General features: G+C 49.9%; 9 protein-coding genes and 2 non-coding genes across 11 annotated transcripts; 7 read left to right on the top strand and 4 right to left on the bottom strand.

Annotated features, from left to right (window-relative positions):
* Positions 1 to 206: 206 nt before the first annotated feature.
* On the bottom strand, positions 207 to 3,062 carry AFUA_3G13470 (SulP family inorganic anion transporter; the record flags this gene model as incomplete). Its single annotated transcript, XM_077804466.1, has 4 exons — positions 2,263 to 3,062; positions 1,543 to 2,172; positions 966 to 1,485; positions 207 to 902 (listed from the first exon to the last, which is right to left on the bottom strand). Exons 1-4 carry the CDS (start codon positions 2,709 to 2,711, stop codon positions 207 to 209), a joined length of 2,295 nt encoding a protein of 764 aa, XP_077660616.1. The 5' UTR covers positions 2,712 to 3,062.
* A 114-nt stretch (positions 3,063 to 3,176) lies between these two features.
* On the top strand, positions 3,177 to 5,088 carry AFUA_3G13480 (translation initiation factor eIF2 subunit alpha). Its single transcript, XM_077804467.1, has 4 exons — positions 3,177 to 3,480; positions 3,556 to 3,718; positions 3,783 to 3,990; positions 4,048 to 5,088. The coding sequence occupies exons 1-4, from the start codon at positions 3,403 to 3,405 to the stop codon at positions 4,523 to 4,525; spliced, it is 927 nt and encodes a 308-aa protein (XP_077660617.1). The 5' UTR covers positions 3,177 to 3,402; the 3' UTR covers positions 4,526 to 5,088.
* Positions 5,089 to 5,186: 98 nt separating this feature from the next.
* Positions 5,187 to 7,661, top strand: yvc1 (putative potassium ion channel Yvc1). Its single transcript, XM_001481580.2, has 5 exons — positions 5,187 to 5,382; positions 5,456 to 5,783; positions 5,838 to 6,772; positions 6,829 to 6,969; positions 7,023 to 7,661. The coding sequence occupies exons 1-5, from the start codon at positions 5,208 to 5,210 to the stop codon at positions 7,454 to 7,456; spliced, it is 2,013 nt and encodes a 670-aa protein (XP_001481630.1). The 5' UTR covers positions 5,187 to 5,207; the 3' UTR covers positions 7,457 to 7,661.
* Positions 7,662 to 7,675: 14 nt separating this feature from the next.
* On the top strand, positions 7,676 to 9,279 carry AFUA_3G13496 (thioesterase domain protein). The gene has a single exon (XM_001481581.2). The coding sequence runs from the start codon at positions 7,913 to 7,915 to the stop codon at positions 8,990 to 8,992; it is 1,080 nt and encodes a 359-aa protein (XP_001481631.1). The 5' UTR covers positions 7,676 to 7,912; the 3' UTR covers positions 8,993 to 9,279.
* Positions 9,267 to 9,339, bottom strand: tK(CUU)3. The gene has a single exon. It is a non-coding gene (tRNA).
* A 673-nt stretch (positions 9,340 to 10,012) lies between these two features.
* Positions 10,013 to 10,204, bottom strand: AFUA_3G13500 (uncharacterized protein; the record flags this gene model as incomplete). Its single annotated transcript, XM_749179.2, has 1 exon — positions 10,013 to 10,204. One exon carries the CDS (start codon positions 10,202 to 10,204, stop codon positions 10,013 to 10,015), a length of 192 nt encoding a protein of 63 aa, XP_754272.2.
* A 1,413-nt stretch (positions 10,205 to 11,617) lies between these two features.
* On the top strand, positions 11,618 to 13,927 carry AFUA_3G13510 (flavin monoamine oxidase family protein). Its single transcript, XM_077804468.1, has 2 exons — positions 11,618 to 12,381; positions 12,433 to 13,927. The coding sequence occupies exons 1-2, from the start codon at positions 12,321 to 12,323 to the stop codon at positions 13,842 to 13,844; spliced, it is 1,473 nt and encodes a 490-aa protein (XP_077660618.1). The 5' UTR covers positions 11,618 to 12,320; the 3' UTR covers positions 13,845 to 13,927.
* A 1,489-nt stretch (positions 13,928 to 15,416) lies between these two features.
* Positions 15,417 to 17,358, top strand: AFUA_3G13520 (putative MFS drug transporter; the record flags this gene model as incomplete). The annotated part of the gene is made up of 5 exons (XM_749177.2): positions 15,417 to 15,457; positions 15,638 to 16,182; positions 16,306 to 16,447; positions 16,651 to 16,743; positions 16,799 to 17,358. 5 exons carry the CDS (start codon positions 15,417 to 15,419, stop codon positions 17,139 to 17,141), a joined length of 1,164 nt encoding a protein of 387 aa, XP_754270.1. The 3' UTR covers positions 17,142 to 17,358.
* Positions 17,359 to 17,376: 18 nt separating this feature from the next.
* Positions 17,377 to 18,777, top strand: AFUA_3G13550 (ketopantoate reductase family protein; the record flags this gene model as incomplete). Its single annotated transcript, XM_749176.2, has 1 exon — positions 17,377 to 18,777. Exon 1 carries the CDS (start codon positions 17,533 to 17,535, stop codon positions 18,775 to 18,777), a length of 1,245 nt encoding a protein of 414 aa, XP_754269.1. The 5' UTR covers positions 17,377 to 17,532.
* A 392-nt stretch (positions 18,778 to 19,169) lies between these two features.
* Positions 19,170 to 19,706, bottom strand: AFUA_3G13560 (putative toxin biosynthesis protein; the record flags this gene model as incomplete). The annotated part of the gene is made up of 1 exon (XM_749175.1): positions 19,170 to 19,706. One exon carries the CDS (start codon positions 19,704 to 19,706, stop codon positions 19,170 to 19,172), a length of 537 nt encoding a protein of 178 aa, XP_754268.1.
* Positions 19,707 to 21,380: 1,674 nt separating this feature from the next.
* On the top strand, positions 21,381 to 21,453 carry tK(CUU)2. Its single transcript has one exon. It is a non-coding gene (tRNA).
* The last annotated feature ends 707 nt before the right edge of the window (positions 21,454 to 22,160 follow it).

Here is a 22,160-nt window from a genome sequence, read left to right on the forward strand (position 1 = left end):
TCGTCTGGACTCCACAGCTATGGAAATTCGCAAACCTTATCCAATGAGGCAATCTTGCGCTGGCTCAATGCTTTTTCAAGACTCTATAAATACAGCGTGCTGTCGGGGAATATATGCAGAATCGTCAAGCGTTCAAATACATCGTGAAGGTCAAACAGAGACAGGTTGTTTGGCCGTGTGACAAAAATGCTCTCGTCCTGACCACTTCAGCTTTCGACCGTCTGCTCTTCCGATTCGGCAAGTTTGAGTGCCTCATCCACACTGGGGACGAAATGCGTCATTCCTCCGCATTGTTCCACTATACCGCTTCGTTCAAACATTCGGAAAACGTCACGATTGGGAAGACGACAGAAGAATACTCGCGTCCCCTGGTCCACATATCCTTCCACTATCTCGGAAAGAACCTGAGTGCCAGATCCGTCAATGCTAGTAACACCATGGACATCGAAGATGATATTCTTATTATTCTCTGGAGAACGCATTCGAGGGAAGGATGGATGTACTCGGCTCGAGCCATATAACTCCAAACGGCGTAGGCGATTTTTAAGGTCGCCAGTATTGGCAAAAGTGAGAGGCTCGGGAATTTTGACGATAAGGGCGCCCTCGATCAGTTGTACATTCTCGGGATGTAGCTCGGCATTGTCGAATCGACCCGTATCCGGTATCTTTCCGAGAATTTGAATGCGCGACTGAGTCGAGTGCCGAATCAGTATCAGGACGGAAAGTCCGATGCCAAGTGCGATTCCCAACTCTAGCGAGTAAAAGATCGTCGAGGCGAAGATTAGAAGCATCAAGGCCAGTTCAGTCCAACCGCGTAGACGAATGAAGAACGCCAGATCGTGAGGACATTCCTCAATCAGTGAAAAGGCGACGACAGAGATCATCGCTGACAGGACCGCTTTCTAAATGACATCAGCCTTCATTAAATAACGCACTTGGGCCACAATCTATAACGGGGAACCCACCGGAAGATAATATAAATAAGGGAGAAGTACTAGAATGCAGACCAGAGTAATAAGACTCAGGAAAATACTGCTCATGGGGCTTCGAGCTCCAGTGGAAGCATTGACCTTGCTTCTTCCATATCCACCAAACGCAGGTAGGGCCATAAAGCAACCCCCAACGACATTGGCCACGCCGAGGGCCACCATCTCCCTGTTGGGACTCACCGTCATACCCTTGATACCGGTTCCCCTGCTCTCACCCAGTCCCTTCGCGGCTACAGAGGACTCAAAGAAGCCAAGCAGCGCGATAATGAAAGAGGTACTCATTGCGGTGCGCACATGGTTCATATGACTGAACTGGAATGGCCATTTGAACGCAAAGACGCCATTTCCTGTATTTTTCATGGGACCCAGGATTTCGAGCCCTTTCTCATCCCAGTCCAGACGCCACGTCAGAATTGCCGCAAGAATGACTACCAAGATGCGATCTGGAAAGTAAACGACCTGAGGATAGTGCGGTTCCAGTTTCTTTTTCAACGTCCTGAACAGCGTACCGAGTTAGGACTTACATACCCTGCAGGGAGGATTCAGCACATACCGGAAGACCATTATAATGGCGAAGCTGCTGAAAGACATTGCGGCTGTGAGGCGGTGGCAGTTCCTGATATTTCGGAAGAAAAACAGTAGCTTGTCCACAGTACTGCCGTGACTGACCCCAGCGTCTTTCGCCATCTCTGCCAACCCAGCCTCCGGAATCAATTGATCGACAAAGATAACAAAACCAATGGCAGTGATGAATCCTCTCAGAAAAGGCCGACTGAGGACATTATCCAGGAATCCCAGACGAGTCAGTCCCGCAATCAGGATCATCGAGCCTGCCATGGCAGTCGCTACTCCCACCACCATGGCATTTTCAGCAGCATTATCCTCATGCGAAGTTCCTTGTCGAACACTCGTTTTGACGATGGTACCGGTGAGCAATGACCCTGCTGCCTCTGGGCCAACGACCAGTAAAGGGCTGCTTCCCAAGACGGCATAGATGAAGGGGTGGATCACGAAAGAATAGAGACCATTGATAGGCGGCGCATGCGCCAGGTTCGACGACAACGAGAGTGCCATTGGGATATAGATCGATGCAACTGTCAATGCAGAGATGAGGTCCCCTCGGAAGAAGGACCATTGGTACTGGCCAATCCAATTGAAAAATGGGATGTAATACGAGATGTAGCTGATTTAGGTGAAGGTTAGTCATGACGGATAGACACTTCAATATGGAACGTCTTCGAAAGACACAGCCCTTCAGGGTATCAAAACATACAGTGCGTTGCGATTCTTCACAGGTAATCCAGATGTCGATGACTCCAACGAGCGTAGGTTGTCTGGTCCATGTCCGCCACTCGAGTTCCCACCGGAACCGCCCGAAAGGTCTGACCTTCCGGCGTTCCATCCCAAGACACCATGCTGTTGCTCTGGTCTCGGGGAGAAAGTGCCATGACAACAAACCTTCTGTCCGCACACAGCTTCCCCGTCATGGTATGATTCCAGCAGGCGAGTTCTAGCATCGGGTTCTTCCGTTGTATATGTCGGCAAATTCCGTGGGTTGCCCTCAGGAATAGCTGCAAAACTGGTTGGCGAAGAAGTCCGAAAGATATCAAATATTCGATCCCGCACCGAGCGGTGTTGACCCGTCCCGTGGAGGGAAGTGGAATCCGACATGCTTATATACAAATAATGATCACTCAATAATCCTGGGACATAAACAATCATCCAAAAACCGCCATGATCGGGCGAAATATAAGAGAGATAGAAGAAAGGAATCAGGAATGTAGTAAAACAGAGGGGAAAAGGCTAGACCATGAGATATTAGCTAAATGTTACAACAAGGTCCAACCAAAGTGTTGCCGCAGATGTGAAGGGCGGTGGAAGCGGCTCGGCCAAGTAAGCCGAGAAATGGCGGAGGGTAGGCCAAGGCAGTAGGGAAAACGATGAACCTCCATCAGAACCGGCTTCAAAGAAGTCGTTACTGCTGTTGACTGATGTTGAGCTACATGGCAGGAAGGTCGTATTTTGACTTGAGACTTCCAGTCTTGCCTCCAGGTACGATAACAACGAGGCTGAACTGATAAACTCGATAAGCTGAACTGCTTTCTGCCGGGCGGTACACGAAGATGTTCGGCACGTGATATAACTGCGCTGCTGGCACCTATGGCTGTCCCGAATTCGATGCGGGCTGCAACAAAGCCCAAAAGTGGGTTTTGAACCGCCACAAAGTGATTTGAGATTGATTGTCGAAGAACTCGCCTGTTGCCGCACCTCCTCTTCCCTCTGTACCTGTCGCACACCTTTCCATCTTCTAACAGGAGCTATTATAGAAAAAAAGTTTCTTGCGCTCCTCATTTGTCTTTAAGCCTCAAATCCTTGACGAATCCGGCCTAATACCAGGCGCAGCCCCGCCAAAATGTCGTTAACAAATTGCCGTTTCTACGAGGAGAAGTACCCGGAGGTCGACAGCTATGTCATGGTCAATGTCAAGCAGGTATGCGACTGTTTCTATGATAATGGTCGTTCTTTTGCAGGAATCTTCGACTAATCTCTCTGTTTCATTCTGCAGATCGCCGAAATGGGCGCATACGTGAAGCTCCTCGAATATGACAACATCGATGGCATGATCCTGCTGTCTGAACTGTCGCGGAGACGTATCCGTAGTATCCAGAAGCTCATTCGGATTGGCCGCAATGAGGTTGTCATCGTGCTTCGTGTCGACAAGGAGAAGGGCAAGTGTGACCGATTCTGACCGTGCCCAAGACCCTCCGTCTAACAGGTTCCGTCTCTGTACAGGTTACATCGATCTCTCCAAGCGTCGAGTTTCTCCGGAAGATGTTGTCAAGTGTGAGGAGAGGTACAACAAGAGCAAGGCGGTTCACTCCATCATGCGCCATGTTGCCGAAGCCACTCAGACTCCCCTTGAGGAGTTGTACCAGAAGATCGGATGGCCACTGAACCGGAAATACGGCCATGCTCACGATGCCTTCAAGATCTCCATCACGTAGGATCAACCAGTCCGTCTACATTTTTTCGATCGTATGACTCATCTTATCAATAGGAACCCCGACGTGTGGCAGGATGTGGAATTCCCGAGCGAAGCCGTCAAGAAGGAGTTGACACAGTACATCAGCAAGAAGCTGACTCCCTCCCCGACCAAAGTCCGTGCTGATATCGAGGTTACCTGCTTCGGCTATGAAGGAATCGACGCCGTCAAGAATGCTCTTCGTACTGCCGAGGCGAACAACACCCCCGAGAACCAGATCAAGGTCAAGCTGGTCGCTCCTCCCCTGTACGTCCTGACCAGCCAGTGCCTGGATAAGAACTTGGGTATCAAATTGCTTGAGGAGGCCATCGAGAGAATCGACAGCGAGATCAAGAAAGCCGGAGGTGGCTGTGTCGTCAAGATGGCACCCAAGGCTGTCACCGAGCACGATGACGCTGCCCTCCAGGAGCTCATGGACAAGCGGGAGCGTGAGAACATGGAAGTCAGCGGCGATGAGAGCATGTCCGAAAGCGACGAGGGTGTCCCTGAATAAATTCTCGACGCTGCACCTCTTTAGTCACGACTCCTTGGGCCAATGGGCCCTTTGCAAATGACAAAAACCTCCATTTTTCTTGCATACGTTGGGAATTGGGCTGGTGCCACAAGAGAGAGACGGTTGTTTCAGCGTTGGGTCAGAGAAGGGGGCAAGACAAAAAAAAGTTTCTGATAGAGGGGCTTCGGTTATGACACGAATTACGAGACAGAAGACGGGTTTAATGTGCTCACGAGCGGGATAGGGCTGAGCAGCAATGTCTCAAACAATGGGTTCACACTGGACTTGGTTTACCTGAGAACAGTAAGCCCATGGGAGGATCTGCTGCCGCACTGCTTCCTGTGGCGTAGCGATGTGTCCATATCACTCAGATTTGCGTTGATGACTGGGCTCTGGTCACAGTTCTGGGACAGCTCTATCTCTTGATTTGATGTACATAAGTTCGTATCCAAGTGCCAACTGCAAGAGTACGTTCTAGACTACGAAGATTATTTCCAAAGGCGAAAGTGTGGTCCAGTTGACTGGGCTCAGCAATTATCCATCTACAATCGTTGGTACTAGGCTGTCACGACAGACTTGCCAAAGATCGTTGAGAAATAAATGTGATATTTTGAAGTTCCGGATATATCAGTGGTGGCTGGGGATGTGCGGGGACCTTAGTGTGGGAACTTAATCTTGCTCGATGTTTGATTCTCTATTGCTTGTTCATTCTTTTGAACCAGGCATACTGCTCTTGAGAATTTCTGGACCGTACGGAGTAGAATCACAGTTCACAGCATTCAGTATGGGGTACTGGGGAGACATCTTCAGCTCTGGGCGTCGAACTCACCATCACCATCTTCCAGAACGGCGGCGTTGTACGTCATCACCAACGGCTGGGCCTGGTCTCCGGACAGCATCGCACCTTTCTGAAGCTAACGCGGCTAATAGTGCTTCCCGCTTACAGGGCTGACCAGGCGGCCTCTGTCAGTCCTGCTAAGGAGGTGACAAAGGTCGCTCTGCGGCTGAAATATCAGATCGAACAGGTCATTCCGTTCGAGATCGACGAGAATTCCATCACTAAGCCTAACAGCCGAATCATCACCGACGAGGTGATCCAGACTGCCAGGCAGGCAGGTGGTGATGACCACAAAGACTGTGTGGTGTATTGTCTCCTTGTTTGTCTACGGTGGTTCAAGCTCCAGGCAGAGGCCGAACTCTGGGAATCTGATCTGCACCTGCGTCGCGCGCTGGCATGTGAGGTCACTGCAAAGCGCATGTAAGAGAAGCGTCCAGATCTGTCTGAAAAAGTTAGAGCTAACAATGCTTTCAGTATCGAGTCCGAGGAGGACCAGGACTCCCTCATGAAGGACGCCCTGTTGCAGAGGTACTCCATCATCTTGGACGGAGAACCAACTACACCAGCCAACGTCATTGAGCGAGCCGTGGATCTCCATGCTCTGAGAGTCATAGGCTCTTCGGGATACCAGAAGTGTATCAAGTATCTCTGGCGTGGGTGGTTCTGTCAAGAAGAGGGTAACCCGACCAATTTCGTTCCCTACCATGACAAAGACAACACAGACTTCAGGATTCATTTCCACCCTGACCGCATGAGAGCGCCCCTTTATCAAAACGCGTGTCAGATATTATTCTCATTGATATACCTCCTCCTGTATACCATCGTCATCAATACTGTCAACGCTACCGGAGATCTTGACGTTGTTGAAGGAATCCTCTATGTGATGACTTTGTCTTATATCTGTGACGAGCTCACCAAACTCTGGAAGGTTGGAAGGGACTACTTCGACTTTTGGAACGCATTCAACTCCACTCTTTATACCATCCTCGCGGTATCCTTCTTCCTCCGTGTGGCTGCCCTTACGCGATCGAGCTCCGTCGAAGATGAGCAGAGGAAAACACTCAACCAGCTGAGCTATAATTTCCTGGCCATGGCAGGCCCGATGTTTTGGATGCGTATGATGCTCTACCTCGATTCATTCAAATTCTTCGGCGCCATGTTCGTTGTCCTGAGAGTGATGATGAAGGAGAGCTTGATTTTCTTTGCCCTTCTTTTCGTCATCATTGGAGGGTTCTTCCAGGCGTTTTACGGAATGGCCCAGGCAGACGGCGAACTCGCTCTTACCAAGGGTATAATACAAGGCATGGCGAACAGTGTCATGCAGAGCCCGGATTTCGGTGTATTTGAGAAACTGGCGTTCCCGTTTGGCCTCGTCCTCTACTATTTGTTCAATTTCATTGTCATGATTGGTAAGTCGGCCGGACCGCAGCAGCGACCGGGGAATTGATTTGCTGACGGGGGATAGTTTTGCTCAACATCCTGATTGCCCTCTACAATAGCGCTTATGAGGATATCTCCGGCAATGCTGTGGACGAGTACATGGCGATCTTCGCTCTGAAGACAATGCAGTTTGTTCGAGCCCCAGACGAAAACGTCTTCATTCCTCGTGAGTTTTCCTGTTGTTCTGCCGACTGGGCTTTAACTAACAGCGACCACTAGCGTTCAACCTCCTCGAAATCATCTTTCTGGTCCTTCCCTTCGAGTGGTGGATGCCGCGCGAGCACTACGCCAAGCTGAATGAGGTCATCATGGGTATTATCTACTCACCACTCTTACTCATCATCGCAACGCTCGAGACCCGCGAGGCACACCGGATCCGGTGGAATCGTCGTCAGGGAGAAGAGGATGACGATGTTGTTCACGAGTGGGAGGATGTTGCTGAGCAAGTTGACTTTGATGTGGACGACACCTGGAGACAGGCCGTGCGGGACACCACCCCAGATTCGAATGCAGAGAACTGCACCTTGGAGATCATTCAGCTGCGGGAGCAGATCAAAGAACTCACAGCTGTGGTTCATGCGTTCATCGAGAAGAAGGATACAGAGGAGCACATGAGGGAGCAATCCAGTTCCAATCAGGGTGACGCGGAGTAGGATTTATGTATGGGACAGTTGTCTTGGTTTGATATTTTTGATGCTTTATTGGTGCCTTTGTTGGTATGATGGCGATCTATCTCACTGTGATTTATATTAGTCGGCCAAGCGCCTTGGTGTCTGCATTGTATGCTTTTGTACCTGACTTGATAATATGAACTAGTTCATCCTTACAAACTCTGTGATTCGCAACGAAAAACTTGAGGTATTCAACTGTCATGCTGACGTGTGTCTATATACCTGACTTCTGAACAAGTGGATTACGTGGCTGTCTCTGGACCATATCCCCGCACCTCTCTAAATCAACGACAACCGCTTCTTCAGCCTTTTCCACCTTAGACATCAACGCTGCTAATCGGTCTAGTGGCATGTGGTGTGTATTCAATTACAAGACTGCTCAAGGGCAGTCCTGCCAGTTCGCAACTTGCATTAAATAGCGCGATCCCAACCAACAGCATGACTGACAACTCCCTCCCCTTGCTCTATGCAGGAGAACACTTGGATACAGTCGCAGGATTCCCAACACTATACGCATTCAGTCCTGCAAATCACGACAATCCCCTGATGGTGTTCATACCGGGTGGCGGTCATAATGCCCGCATCTCATATGGTGGTCATCCTGGAAGTCGCAGTGAGGACTTCTTAGCACACTGGCTAAATAAGTTGGGCTACGGCCTACTTGCCATCTCGTACCCGCTCCAGAGCCAGCCGGACGAGATCATGGCCGCAACATCACCAGAATTTCGTATCCGTGATTGGGGTCTTCAAGCAGCAGAGGTAACGAAGACGGTGATTGAGAGGCATGGCCTGTCGCCCAAGGTGGTGCTCGTTGCTTGGAGTATGGGCGGCCGGGTAGTGGTTCCCTATACGCAAGCAGCGAAAGCACGAGGGTTGACCGTCGAGCTATTTGTGAGTCTTGCGGCTACTCCTGGACTGGCGGCTTCTCGGCCCAACCCGCCTGGTATCAAAATGACGTCCGAGGGGTATGCTGCATTGGATAGGATGCCGGAGCTTTTCCTGAGCCAGGTCCGTGAGCAGAATATTCTAGAGTCTCGTGTCATTATTCCAGACGACGTGTATCTCCGTGACTACTACGGCTGTACGCCTGTCGGCTTGCTCGGCTTTGGCATGAGCTATTCTCCCGAGCGCGGGTTTGTTGAAGATCGATATACATCAACGGAAGATGCCGACGCGAACAACTTTCGTCAGTGGCCTTTGATTTCTGCTCTGCATGGTGACAGCATCCTGGATGGACGGCATGTACTTGCGGACAAGGCCACCTGGGGATTTATGCAGGTGCAGCAGCTTGTGAGCACTGTCGAAGATCGAGGTTACAGATCGCTGAATCCTGAGCGCTGGGAGGAGGTTGTTAAGCTGGTCCACTCACGACCGGAGAATATGTGCCGGCAGATTCATGGTAATCACTTTTTCTTCCTGGGGGAGCAGGGCGCTCGTGAGACGGCGGCTGCCATTGTTGAACAGCTGAAAGAAGCTCGGATCTTCATGTCGACGCTTGACACTCTGCTTGTGCCCTGAGGTCATCTTCACAGCGTTTTTGCCCGTCCTGGTCATTTTTTGACTCAATCGCTTCTGCGTCGAGTAAAGTATCTCTTCGATTGGTCTGGTGACAAAGTCCCGTCGACGGAGTACTTGGTCTGTTGCAGCCAAGACTTGCGATTCCGGCTCCGCGTCTGGACTTGTTTGGAGCAACTACCATACCTCTGGAATAGGGCAGCATGCGTTGACAGTGGCGGTCGATGCTGGTAGTCAAGACAATGGTGAGGAAAAAAAGTTGCGGAGCAAAAAGGAAAGCCGAACGCGGGGGTCGAACCCGCAACCTTGAGATTAAGAGTCTCACGCTCTACCGATTGAGCTAGCCCGGCTGCTCTTGTTGAGAGGCAGTGCCTTTTTAGAGTCTATAAGGGAGTTTTAGCTAGAAGCCTAACATGCGATTACTCAAGGTCAACTGATAACTGATCTCGTGCCCTGCTGCAAGCCTGCAAATGACTCACTGGCTGTGTTTTCCATGTCCAACGACATCAACCCGGAGTGGAACAGTGTTGAAATTGATGATACTGTATCAGTTTACTAATGACTAGCTGCTCTAGCTGTCTAGCAATTACTATGGCTGATAGTCTAATAGAAACTAGAGTTGCATAACTGAACTGCTAAAATTGAATCTGACCCTCACCAAACCTGCAGCAATCTGATTTCAGTTCCTAGCCTGGGAAATCGCACTGGTTTTGGTTAGAGTCATAGAGTTGCATTCAGTCTGAGTTCAGGTAAGTCCAACCCCTGGGCCCTGTCCCCTGTAGAGTTGCATAACTGAACTGCTAAAATCAAATCCAACCCTCACCGAACCTGCAGTGGTTTGATTCGGTTCCTAGATTCAGAATCTGTGGTGGATTTAGGGCGGGTCAGGGTTAGATCTTGGGGGTTAGTGGTTTAACCACTAGAAACTAACTAATTTATCTAATAGGTAGAATTGCGATTTGCTGAGTCGCCGCCCTTTTCAGCCGCCCCCTCCTTTGGGTTTGGCGCCCGCCTCACCCACGCTCAATCCGGGATCGCACCGTCTGCATCCAGTTTAGCCTGTCCATTCCAGGTTTGGCGTGGCCTGCTAGGCTCGATCGGAATCTGCCGTCCTCCACCGCCCTCTGATGACGTCCGCCATCTATATAAAGCCGCGGTGTGTCGCTCAATGATAAGTCTCTTGTTTCCAGCACTTATTCCTCTCTCATTTCCCATTTTCTCCGGCGCCTCCCCTGGTCAGCTGACGCGGCCCCCTGCCGGCTGAAAACTTTACTCCTCAGACACAGCCTGCTTCTCTACTCGCGAAATTAGACCAGCATTGCAAGTTACACAGATAGCCCTTTGTTTCCCCATCCTGTGCGAGAGTCGACACACTCTTCATTTCTTACTATGGACCCTATGAAATAACTCCAATTCAAGGGTCCTGTTTTCCACCGTTGCTATTGCTCGATGTTTGGAAAAAATACCCGGCAATCTTGACTAGAATCAAAACGTTCTGCTGCTCGAATCTGCCTTTTATCACACAATGCCGAGAGTATGCTAAGGAGAGGTGGGGGCATGTGAATGGCAGTGTGGGCTCATCAACTGCGGGGGGCGTCGATTTGCGAATGCCTCGCAGCGCCCCAACACAGTCACCTTCCCAACCCAACCGACCGTCGACTGAACATACATCGGTCCACTAGCTGTGTCAGTCGATAGATCCGCTTGGATCTACCAGCCAACCGTAAAAATGCCTCAAGGAGTCTCGGCTGAGCTGTCCTGGTGGCTGCAACATTTCATAGGCAAGGTAGAGGCACTCCAAACCCATGGCCCCCTCTCGCCGAGGCGGCTGGGCCATTGCTCGACAAAGTCTCAAGTTCTCACTTGACGCAAGTGAAGACCGGAGTCAACAAGGCTGGAAAGTCGCAGCCTTCGGTTGTAGGGAGCCTGGAAGCCGTCATGCTTCTGTATTCCCACCCAGTAATGTCCTGGTGGAGCCTGTGTGTTATAAAGGCTGGGTGGCCTCCTTCCTTTTTCTTGCAATCCAAACGGCACAGACGGACAGGAATATACTCGCCTAGTCACCATCATCTTCCTCTCATCCACGGCCGCTCTATTTGCCGACACTTACCTCTGCCGTGTCTTCCCACTATTTTGGGAAATGTTGGTGAATCTTGACCAGATTGAGTTTTACCATGGCCCAAGTCACCAGCCGGGCGTCTATCAGTGCAAAGTCACTGCCTCCAGAGCATACCCCACGGCCTTTCCAGCATTCTTTCCCGACTATGTTAACCTTCGGCCCAGAATCCTGTGGGACACCCCTAGGACAAGAACCGCCATTGACCGGCATGACTCATCAGTGGAACATATTTGATCAATGATGGAAGTTGCCGAACCCGCAATGACAACAGATATGCCAATGCCCGCTATCCTTGATACTCCTTTAGATTTTGGGGGGGTTACCCATTAGCTGTTTCGGGGCCAGCGCCATTAAAGGACTCCGTGACACCAGTTCGTGTCCTGCAGTGTCAGACCATCTGGACCTTGTTTCTCCTGATATGTGGAGAAATGACTTACCAAGTAAGTTGGCGCAACACTCTATAAAAGTTGCCCATCAACCTTTGTTTGTCTGACCGTTTTATTTTTCAGATGCTATACCTGATACCAAGGAAGCAGAGACTCCTCACCTCTCATGCGCTCTCTCTGTAACCGTGCCCGCGCCCGCACACGAACAAGCGAGCGATACCTCTAGCAGCCCATCTGCGTATGGTGATTCCCAGCAAGAATCAACCAAGCGGAAGTTATTTATCACGGGCCTCTGCTGCTCAGACTGTATCGACCCTGGGTACTACAAAAAGGATACGGAGTCTCGTCAGGTATCAGATTTAGGTGGAAATCCATGCTCGAAGACAATCGATGCTCCGGAGAGGATACTCCTGGAAGACACCAACGCCTGGGTTCATCAGAAAGGGAACGAGAGCAGCGATTGTGATTGTATCTTACTATTCAACCGGCTAAAGCTGCAAAACGAAGCACACCAAGCGCCAAGCACGACCGACCAGGCGACAAGGCTGTCGTCTGGGGGAGTGCGCTGCGTGGCGGCGCTATCGGCATCGTCCACCTGCGAGGAAGCAGAAGGGAGGCCCATCGATGGTCAATTACTGCTTGTCTTCTGAAATAATCAGCCACTTGGAATTCGGTTTTATACATTGTTAAGTCAATCTCGGGGTCTGGTCGGGCTCGCCCATTGGAGAGTGGTGTCCGCGGAACCCGAGTTTTGCATACTTAGGCAGCGGCGCCGCCCAAAGATCGATTTCATCATCGTCATCACCACAACCAACGCCGGCGAACAATGACAATGGCCAAATCGCAAGAGGGATTTGTCTGGTCTTCCAAGGACGGGTTCCGATACGGTACGTAGTCCCACGTACTGCTTAAGTTCGTCGGCTAAGCAGTGAAAAAAGGACTCCCCACAGCAGCCGTGGTTGCTTCAACGCCCAAGTCCGAGCTCTCCGCCTCGTATGACGTTATCGTCATCGGCGCCGGATTCGCCGGGCTAACAGTCGCTCGCGACCTTGGATTCAAGGGGAAGAAGGTGCTTCTTATCGAAGCTCGCGATCGGATCGGCGGTCGCTGCTGGACAGTCGACACCGGGGAGACCGCCAAGCTTGAGATGGGGGGAACATGGGTGCATTGGATACAGCCACATGTCTTTAGCGAGCTACAGAGATGCGATTTGGATGAGTTTGTGGAAACAGTGGCGTTCCCCGAGAATTGCGAGTCGGTCAAAAAGGCGTCCCGGCAGGATCCCGCCGTCGTCCATGATCCAGCCGAGGGCCAGGCGATGATGGAGCAGCTGGAAGGCCTAATGGCCAAGTTCTTCGACATTGATGGCCAAGGAGGACGGAGCGTTATTCCATTCCCCTTCAACATGGCCTCCAGCACCAACCACAATCCTGAATATCTCGAACTGGATAAGCTGAGTATTGCCGACCGCGTCGCACAAATGCCGGACTGCGATGAAGAGCAAAGAGCCGTACTCGGTGCGCAGGCCGCTTCCTTTTACGGCATTGCGCCCGAGAAGGGGGCATTCACTGAAGTGCTTCACACACAGGCCCTCTGCAACTTTGATCCAGCCATGACTGAAATCGCAACGATGAAGTACAAGATTGCCGAGGGGACCACTGCTTTTGCGCTCGCGATCTTGAATGATTTCAAAGGCGACCGCATCTTCAGCTCTCCCGTCCAATCTATCTCCCAACCATCCGATCATGCCCCCGTCGCCGTAACACTCAAGAACGGAGAGCAGTTCACCTCCAATTCTGTGGTCTCCACAATCCCAGTCAACGTGCTTTCATCCATAACCTTCAACCCTCCACTTTCACCACTCAAGAAAGAAGCATTTTCTGACGCCGTGACCCCCGCGCGCATAGACAAGCTTCTTGTCTGCACACCAACCAAGTTCGCGAACGGCTTTACTGTTTCCTGCGAGGGCGGTGACATGCCGTTCGCAAGCGGATTCCTTGACGGAACGCACGGCAGCCATAACCTACTCACTCTCCTGACCCATCCCGATAACAAGTTCGACTCTGCCGAGGATAACATCCGTCTGGTAGAAACCCTTCACCCATCGGGCGTTGAGGTCCATTCGGTGTATGGCCACATCTGGTCGGATGACCCGTACGCCGGCGGAGTCATGCCGGTGCGGAAACCGGGATTCCTGGGCAAGTACCACGATGAGATCCGGAAACCACATGGAAATGTGCATTTCTGTGGGTCGGACTTTGCGGATGGATGGCGGGGTTTTATCTCGGGCGCTTTTGAGGATGCATATCGCGTTACCCGAGAGGTCGAGACCAGTCTATCTATCAAATAGTAGAGCTAAATATTATAGATAGCCAGAACAAGGCAGGCTACAAAAGGCGACTTGATACTTGAAAAGCCTTTTTTTTTTTTTTTTTTTTTTTTTTTTTTTTTTTATTTTTGGGATCTTCTTGGCCCACATCCTGAGCAACCAGGGCCTCGTGACTGCTCCCGCGCCCGCTTTTGACGAACCCGGGAGTTCAGTGGCTGGAATTCAAAAATCTCTTTGAACACCAATCTCGGGCGTGATAGGCAGTATCGACGGAATGAGAGCGACATCTGAGGTACACTCCTAGCGAGCCCAGAGGAGTCTAAGAGCAAGAACAGGCATCGGAGCGGTATTGATGTAAAAGAGGAGCCGGAATCTCAAGCAATACGACATGGAGAAGACTATTCAGATGTGAGTTCTCTGGCTTCAGAGTCACTGATATAGATGCCCGCGCGACCTTCACCCATCGCTAGTGAGCGGCGAGTTACATCGACTTTTTTAAGTATATGGAAGGCCGATTGGTCAATTCATGATAGTGATTTTGACGTCATAGGGTGCTGTGTGTTGACGATAACATACATAGGGAGACAGATATAGCAATATTCCCACGGTGGTAGTCAGAAATACACGACAAAGAGCTTAAGTACTGGTCGATGTCGCCATGTGGAAAAGAAGAAAAAATCAAGAAAATGACATTGCTGATAGACGGCTACTCTTGTCGTTTACCCAACTCCCGGCGAACAGCACGGGGCATGGCAGCAATCCGTCCTGTAGGCTTAGGCCGCGTATGAGGGAGCTGGGGGACATGGTTCCTCATTGGGATCGGCTCTATCCAACGTCAGTTAAGATCATTTCACAAGAAGATTTCTTGTAGAGTCTGCCATGCTTTCCCTCCCATGTGTTGTCGGACCCTGTCCAGCCTTCCCAACCCTTGCCGCATTCAACATAGCGAATGAAGATCCCTGCAGGTATTGTAATCCCAGTACCGAGCGCCATTGTTGTCATTTATTCTGTACCTCATAACAATACTCTTGCGCCCCCCCCCCCCCCGTAGCACGATCAATACCCCATAATACTAATTTCGGATCTTATTTACGAGGGACTTGGTTGTTTACGGTTGCTTATTACAACAATATTGCTGACAGGATGCTGTTTCTGACGTGCGTATTTGCTTGACCATTTGGGGGCAGTGAAAGGACGTGAAGCCCACATATCTCTCCTAAAGTTAACAGTGGTCTCTCTTTGAATAGTCGTAGCATATACGGCTATGCAAGACAACCCGAACGAGCTTCGAAGTCCGAGTTTACAATCGTCCGATGTGCCAGAAGTCTCAAGTCTCAGTATTGTGGCCAATGTGCGCCAGCGTGCCGGCGGGACGGTGGCGCCTTGTAGCTTCGCGTTTAGGCCCCCACAGCTGGTGGAGAGGCGCCTTAGGCCGACGGTTCGGCTGGTAGTCGTTGCTGTTGCGCCATGGAGGACCCATTACCGCTTTAACTCCATACAGAAAAAAAAAAGATCACAATGCCAAGTCCATAACCAAACGACCCAGTTTGACAGCATCGCCATCTAAACCCTCATGTAACACCAACGTAGATAATGCAGTTGCACGTGACCACCCTTCAATGCATGGGATCGGCGTAGGGCGTGAAACAGGCGCTGAGCGTGCCGGGAAGGGTTTTGTGAAATGTTTATCAGTGACAACTAGCTGATTGGCCTCGAGGCTCAAAACGCTCCGAAGAATCCTGTCAACTTTTGCAGGGTGAGTATGCCAAAATATGGACATTCGACTCCTCATAGCTTGGGGAGTGGATTTGCAGTCTGGCTTACAAAGGTTGTCTAGTTAAGGAAGTATCACATAGTCCTCGTCGGCTCGATATTTGCATAGCATTCAACAGCGCCCTAGGTTCCTCTCTCCCATCAGGGGCGTCCTCAGAGATCGTCTCTGCATTCGACTTGGACAAAGATCACGTCCCACTTGTCCTCCTCAACTCAGTCTACCTTGCTGGGTTTGCAGTAGGCCCATTAGTTTTTGGGCCGCTGAGCGAGTATCTGGGCCGACAACCCGTGCTCATCGGGACGTATATTGGTTACACCATCTTCACGACGGCATGTGCGCTGGCGCCTACATATGCTTCTCTACCTGCTTTTAGGTCTTTGTGCGGAATACACGCCGCTGCTCCTAAAGCGGTGCTTGGTGGGTTGTATTCAGATATATACGACGAACACGGGGAACGGGGAACAGCTATGGGTTTCTTCATGCTCATGAGAACATTAGGGCCGCAGCTCAGCCCCATTATATCGGGCTACGCGGCGCTGTTGTCATGGCGGCGGGTATTTCGGGTCGCGTTGGTGATAGCTGGAGGTGGGATGCCCGTTGTCCTGTTGCTACCGGAGACATACGGGCCTGTTCTGGTTAATTGATGGAGGCGAAATGTGGAAAGCGTGCGCCGGGAACCCGACTGTGGAAGTAGGGGACGGAATTCAGTGTCCATGGCTCGGATCTTTGGACGTCCCTTCGCCATTGTTGTCCAGGAGCCGATTCTGCTCTTCACCTCGCTGTATCTTGCTCTAGTATATGACGTCTTATATTTATTTTTCCAGGCTTACCCGATCGTTTTCCAAGGTGAGTAAGCTTGTTTGGATCAGACCTTACAAGACTGGCAGGCACAGGATTATATGGCATGTCAGTGAGTGCGGGTGCGCATTTCGAGTGAGCCTGAGATTCCTATCCATGAGTCGGAATGTTGCGGGTTGCGGCCCTTGAAAGACTGATACACTACCAGTGATTATTGGAAGCATCGTCACATTTTTTCATCTTCATGTGCTACAGCTCCTACCACAACAAAGCGTTGGCAGCAGGACAAACTTGGGCAACGGTTGAGGAATTCCGCCGACTCCCACTCGCCTGTCTTGGTGGCCCCGCGTACGTGGTTGAAACTCAGTCGTCGTATATCCCGTTTTTGACCCAGCCTGTATAGAATGGTTGTCTCGCTCTTCTGGCTTGGCTGGGCCTCCCTTTCAGTCGTGAACCCAATTGTCCCCATGGTGGCCGGTTTTTTCTTCGCAACTGGCTTCCTCTTCTTCATCGCAATGCTCAACTATCTCACCGACGCGTACCAGCAGAACTCAGCTTCGGCGCAGGCAGCAGCTAGTACCATTCGCTCAATTACAGCCTGTTCTTTGCCGCTGGCTACGAAGAGCATGTACGGAAATTTAGGGATCCATTGGGCGAATTTCGCTGTTGGGATTTGTTGCCTTGGCGATGGCGGTGATTCCGTTCATTTTCGTCAGATATGGAGAATCGTTAAGGCGGAAGAGTAAGTTGTGTGGGAGGGTTGGATGATAAAGGAGGCAGACAGTATGGGGCAGAAGGATCACTCACGGGGAAGCTTCACAGCCATGCTGAATGATGCCACACTCTTTGCGTGTGTCTTGTTGATGAAGGGGAAATAGCTGTATTGAAACTGAAATGCCTCGAAACAAAGATTCCAACAATAATACCAGACTTCACGAACCAATATTTCTATTTAGTGGCCTGTCGTCCTTACCGCTAATTGTCGAGGTGAACCCGGAGTACCGATCAGATCATCCACAGGGCGGCTTCCTACAACTTTCAATGGGCTGGGACTTGGGAAGGCTCTTCGGGGTCCATCCAGGTGATTTAAAGGCGCAAAAGTGATTTGGACGGCAAACGACAGGGTTCTCCATCTGAATGATTGAAGCTTCTTGTCTTTTTTCTCCCTTACTGCTTCTGATTTCCAGCGCCATATCAAATAACCTGATGATGAAGTGTTTGGATCCGCGCGTGACTCTACTTTCCAAGAACCTGTTTAGAGCAAATAGCTACGCCATGCATTCGACCACCCCCGTCGAGAGAAATCCATCATCCACTTTACGAGATCGGGTACACATTCTTGGGCTTGGGAGCATCGGAACTTTTGTTGCCCATTCAGTCTCTGAAATCCCCAACGGGCCGTCGGTGATTCTCCTGCTGCATCGGAGATCTCTTCTCGACCACTATCGCCAGAATAGGAATCAGATATTTTTTGAGTCACGGCATGGAGTCCATCAAAGCTCCACCGGCTATGGACTTGAGATGACCCAGGACAACCAGTGGTATCCTGTGTCAGATGAATCGCCGTCGGATTGCCCCATCACAAGCCACATATCCAACCTCATCATCTGCGTCAAAGCAACACAGACTGTCTCCGCGCTGCGACCCCTCGTGCATCGGCTGAACTCGACCTCCAACATCCTCTTTCTTCAAAATGGCTCTGGCATGATTGAAGAAGTCGACGCGCATCTCTTCCAGGACCCATTAACGCGACCAAATTACCTCATCGGTGTTATCTCGCATGGCGTTACACTTAACAGTCCTTTCAATATCACACATACTGGATTCTCGGCGACGTCTATCGGTCCTGTCTCCCGGGATGATGGAAGGTACGCGGCCATTTCAGACTTGCGATCCAATTATCTTCTGCAAACGCTGCCCTTGTCACCGACACTTAACCTGAAATCGTACCCTTACACCGAAATATTGCAAGTGCAACTCGAGAAACTCGCAGTCAATGCTTTCTGCAACCCGCTATGCGCGCTCAATGATGCCAAAAATGAGTTTCTCTTCAGCGTCCCAGACACGCGACGGGCTATCCTGACTGAGATCTCGAATGTAGTACTTGCCTTGCCTGAGCTGAAAGGCGTGCAAGGATTGGAAGAACGGTTTTCAGTCGCCAGGCTCGAGAAGACAGTGAATGATATTATCGCCAAAACCGCGAATACGACATGCTCAATGGTATGGGATCTCCGCGCCGGACGGGAGACGGCGATCCAATTTATCAATGGAAGCTGGAGTCGGATGGGAAAAATGGTTGGGGTGGACACACCTGTAAACGATGCTTTGGTTGAACAGATTAAGATGAGAGGCCGAGAAAATCTAGAGATGAGCGACCAATAAAATTATTATACATATGTGTTTCCCCTTGCATGATGATTTTGGTCTTCTGGTACTACAAACCAGGCCTGACCGACTTCTTGGAGACACTTTTTTTTAGCCAAGTCTGCACACAATAGCACGTGCAATCAATCCCTCAAGAATGAAATGGTCCGTCATTATCGATCGCTCCCCTGGTCTGGGTAGTTAAAATACTTGAAAGCAAAACGCATGAACAAAGCTAGAAATAGCGAAGTCTACTGTTCGAAGTAAGAGTATGACAGCTTTTCTTGGATTTGATATGTTTAGAATAATCCAGAAAATACCCCCAAAGATGCGAAAAGCAGTTGGAGAATATCAGAATTTGGCACTTTTTGGCAAGGCACCAATATGGGCTTCCCATTGCTTGTCAATGCTCACTCGCTCACGATGTGGGACACTTCTCCAAGCTTTCTGGAACTCCGAAGTTTTCGATTTCCAAACAACAGCTCGGAACCAATAAGGTCAGCACTGGCTTGTGCAGTTTCTGTAACACAGTCCATTGGGACTAAGTGGCCACAGGGAAGAACGACTTCTTGCACCCAGCCACGAGATGCACCACCACTACCACCTACACCAATACCGGTTGTTTGTAGTTTCTCTTGACGAGCATCGGGAGAGGAGAAATCCGAGCTTTTGCCAAATATATAAAGGACAGCAGGCTTCAGCTCAGGCAGGCGGCCCAAGATTTTGGGGGGCTCGGGGCGATAAAATGGGAAGCCATCGATATCATCCGTGCGCATTTCATGCTGTGGAATCCCACGAGGGAGACCAGACCGCTCATCGATATAGGATGACCGCAAGAAAGTGAAAAGCTCCTGCGCTTTGGGTGTAGTTAATGTGACAGCAACAGGTTGTTTAGTTTCCATTCCTGGATGCATCAGTGAAAGTTGGGCACTATATACTGTCAACATCGTAGATCTTCAGACTTCCCATAAATACCTTACAGCTGCATGCCACCCATGCTATGTCCAATTCCGATGAGAGGTTGGCTTATCTGATCCTGGAACTCATTCAGCTCACATTGAGCAAGTGTAGCCAAAGGAGCAGATGAGTCCAAGTCAACAACCTGCTTCATCTCGACAGTTTCCAGGTCGACCACCTGCCCTAAGAACCAGTTCCTACCTACCTCCACATCCTATCTCTTGCTATTGACTTCTCTTACTATTCTAGGAATGACTTTAAATTCCAATAGGAAATACTATAAAACTCCTAGTACTATAGTAGCAAGCCTACTTAAAATCTATAAAGCAGCAGATTATGTACTACTAAATAAGTATAAATTTAATCATACTAATGCTAGGTACTGTATTAATGGGCTATAGTTTTATAATCACCCTAAAAACAGACTATACTCTTTCTAATTCTCTATTAATTATATATGGAAGTTGTCTACTAAGAGACAGAGAAAATTAGGTCTAGACTGGCTGACCTAACCCACCCAACCTGTAATATAGGTGGGTTTAGATTAGCCCTGTGTCAGAAAGTAGGGTTCCAGGCAACTACTATCCACAATGCCAAAAAGGTCACAATGATGATTCCGATACTCATAATTAGATACCGCTACGACTGGCCGGCTGCCGCGCGCCTACTTCGTTCCAGCCGTTAAATAGCCCAGCTGCATAATTCGAAAGCCTCGATTGAGCAGGTAGAAAGGCGGACCGAATTCCACCGGTACACCATCACAGCCATGCTGCGCGCAGTCGGCGTTTCTACGGAGAAGCTCAAGTTTGGTTTTGGCAGCTTCTATCGGAGGAGTCCTCGGTAATATATCTTGGATATGCACAGGCTTTGTTCGCTCATATCTATGATACGAAGTGAGCGGGTGTTGATGTTTGATTGGAGGTAGATAGCTTTCAGCCTGAGGTAAATAAGCTAACTATATAGGCCTGGGCTAACGCAAGCTGTTTATTACAGCCAAGGAGTGGTTGTGAAAGCCTGTGTATGAACAGGTTCACATACCACTGTTCTGTTAACAGCTCTAGCACGCATATATTGTCAATGCAATGCTTCCTGGGTTATATAGAGGTAAAAGAGGTCAAGCCACCCTGATAACAAAGTCCACTGCTGTGCAAGATATCTTGTGGTGAGAGTTAAACATCTAATTAAACCTGGTTGACCTTGCTGAAGAGGAGTATTCCACATAATTTCGACAAGGCGATTCCCATCTGCTACCTTTTCCACCATGGTACGAACAAGCTACATGCTACTAGGAATAAGTAAATGCTCGTGCTCTTCAAAGAATTATTCAGACCCCTTCCAGTCTTGGCATCTCCTTTGGATGGTAACGGACACCATGTATGTCAATTGCCGTAGTGCCTTTAGACAAAGTTACTAGGGGATCACCACATCTCCATACTGAATGAATATTATAGTGGTCGTTGATTATGGAGCAATTGGCCGCTGACTGTATCCTGGCGATTAATCAAAAATCTGGTCCATTATTTACTGACTTGGTGGATGTGCAAATCACAGCTGCTAACACAGGAATAACAGAGGTGGTGTGGGAGCAAAGAACATCTATAATTTTTTGAGAGCAGCTTGAAAAGCTCATAGAGCGTAATGCAGAATACTCTTCAACAAGAGCAGCCGGGCTAGCTCAATCGGTAGAGCGTGAGACTCTTAATCTCAAGGTTGCGGGTTCGACCCCCGCGTTCGGCTTTCTTTTTTGCCTTTCGCAGTCCGCCACGGAGTGAGGATTTCTGACTGGAGAGCAAGTTGAAGAAGCTTTTAATTAACCTGGCCCATTCTTTGTTAGTTATTGTCCATGACAGAAACAGTTGTGGTCTTGTCCTACATCCACACTCATTCCAGTGTGAAGTGGGTTTACTGCTGCTCCAGGTGCTGGCTGCTATGATGGCCGACGGTGCCCTAACTCGGCTGCTGGTAGTTCGGAGTGTATGTACAATTATCTTCTAAATATCAAAGCATACTAGTATGTGTCTCTGTATTTTCAGACCATATGATGAAGAATGCTGAGGATAACCATCGTAAGAATATATATTGAGTTCATATTGTCTCACTAATTTCTTCTCGTACGTATAGTTCTGAAGTTGAATCCCTAGGCACCGGATGCCCTCGCGGAAGAGACCACTGGCCAGTCCTACGTCAACGGCGATGCGTTGACCAACTCAGCCTACGCCATGGTGATCTTCAACCATCGTGTATTCCTAGCCGGCGAGTATGTCACGGCTGAGAAGTCCAAGCCTGAGATAGAATCTCGTCTTCCGCCGAGGATTCGCCCCTGGACTTGCCAGCTGAGTCGTCAGGACGTTGAAGGGTTACCATCGGGCCCGGTTACAGATTTACTGGAGAACCCGGACAACGGCAACAATTCTAGCAGGGAGGTAGGCATCTTTTCTTCATGG

This window comes from Aspergillus fumigatus, chromosome 3, assembly GCF_000002655.1.
Source record: "Aspergillus fumigatus Af293 chromosome 3, whole genome shotgun sequence".
Lineage (NCBI taxonomy): Eukaryota > Fungi > Ascomycota > Eurotiomycetes > Eurotiales > Aspergillaceae > Aspergillus > Aspergillus fumigatus.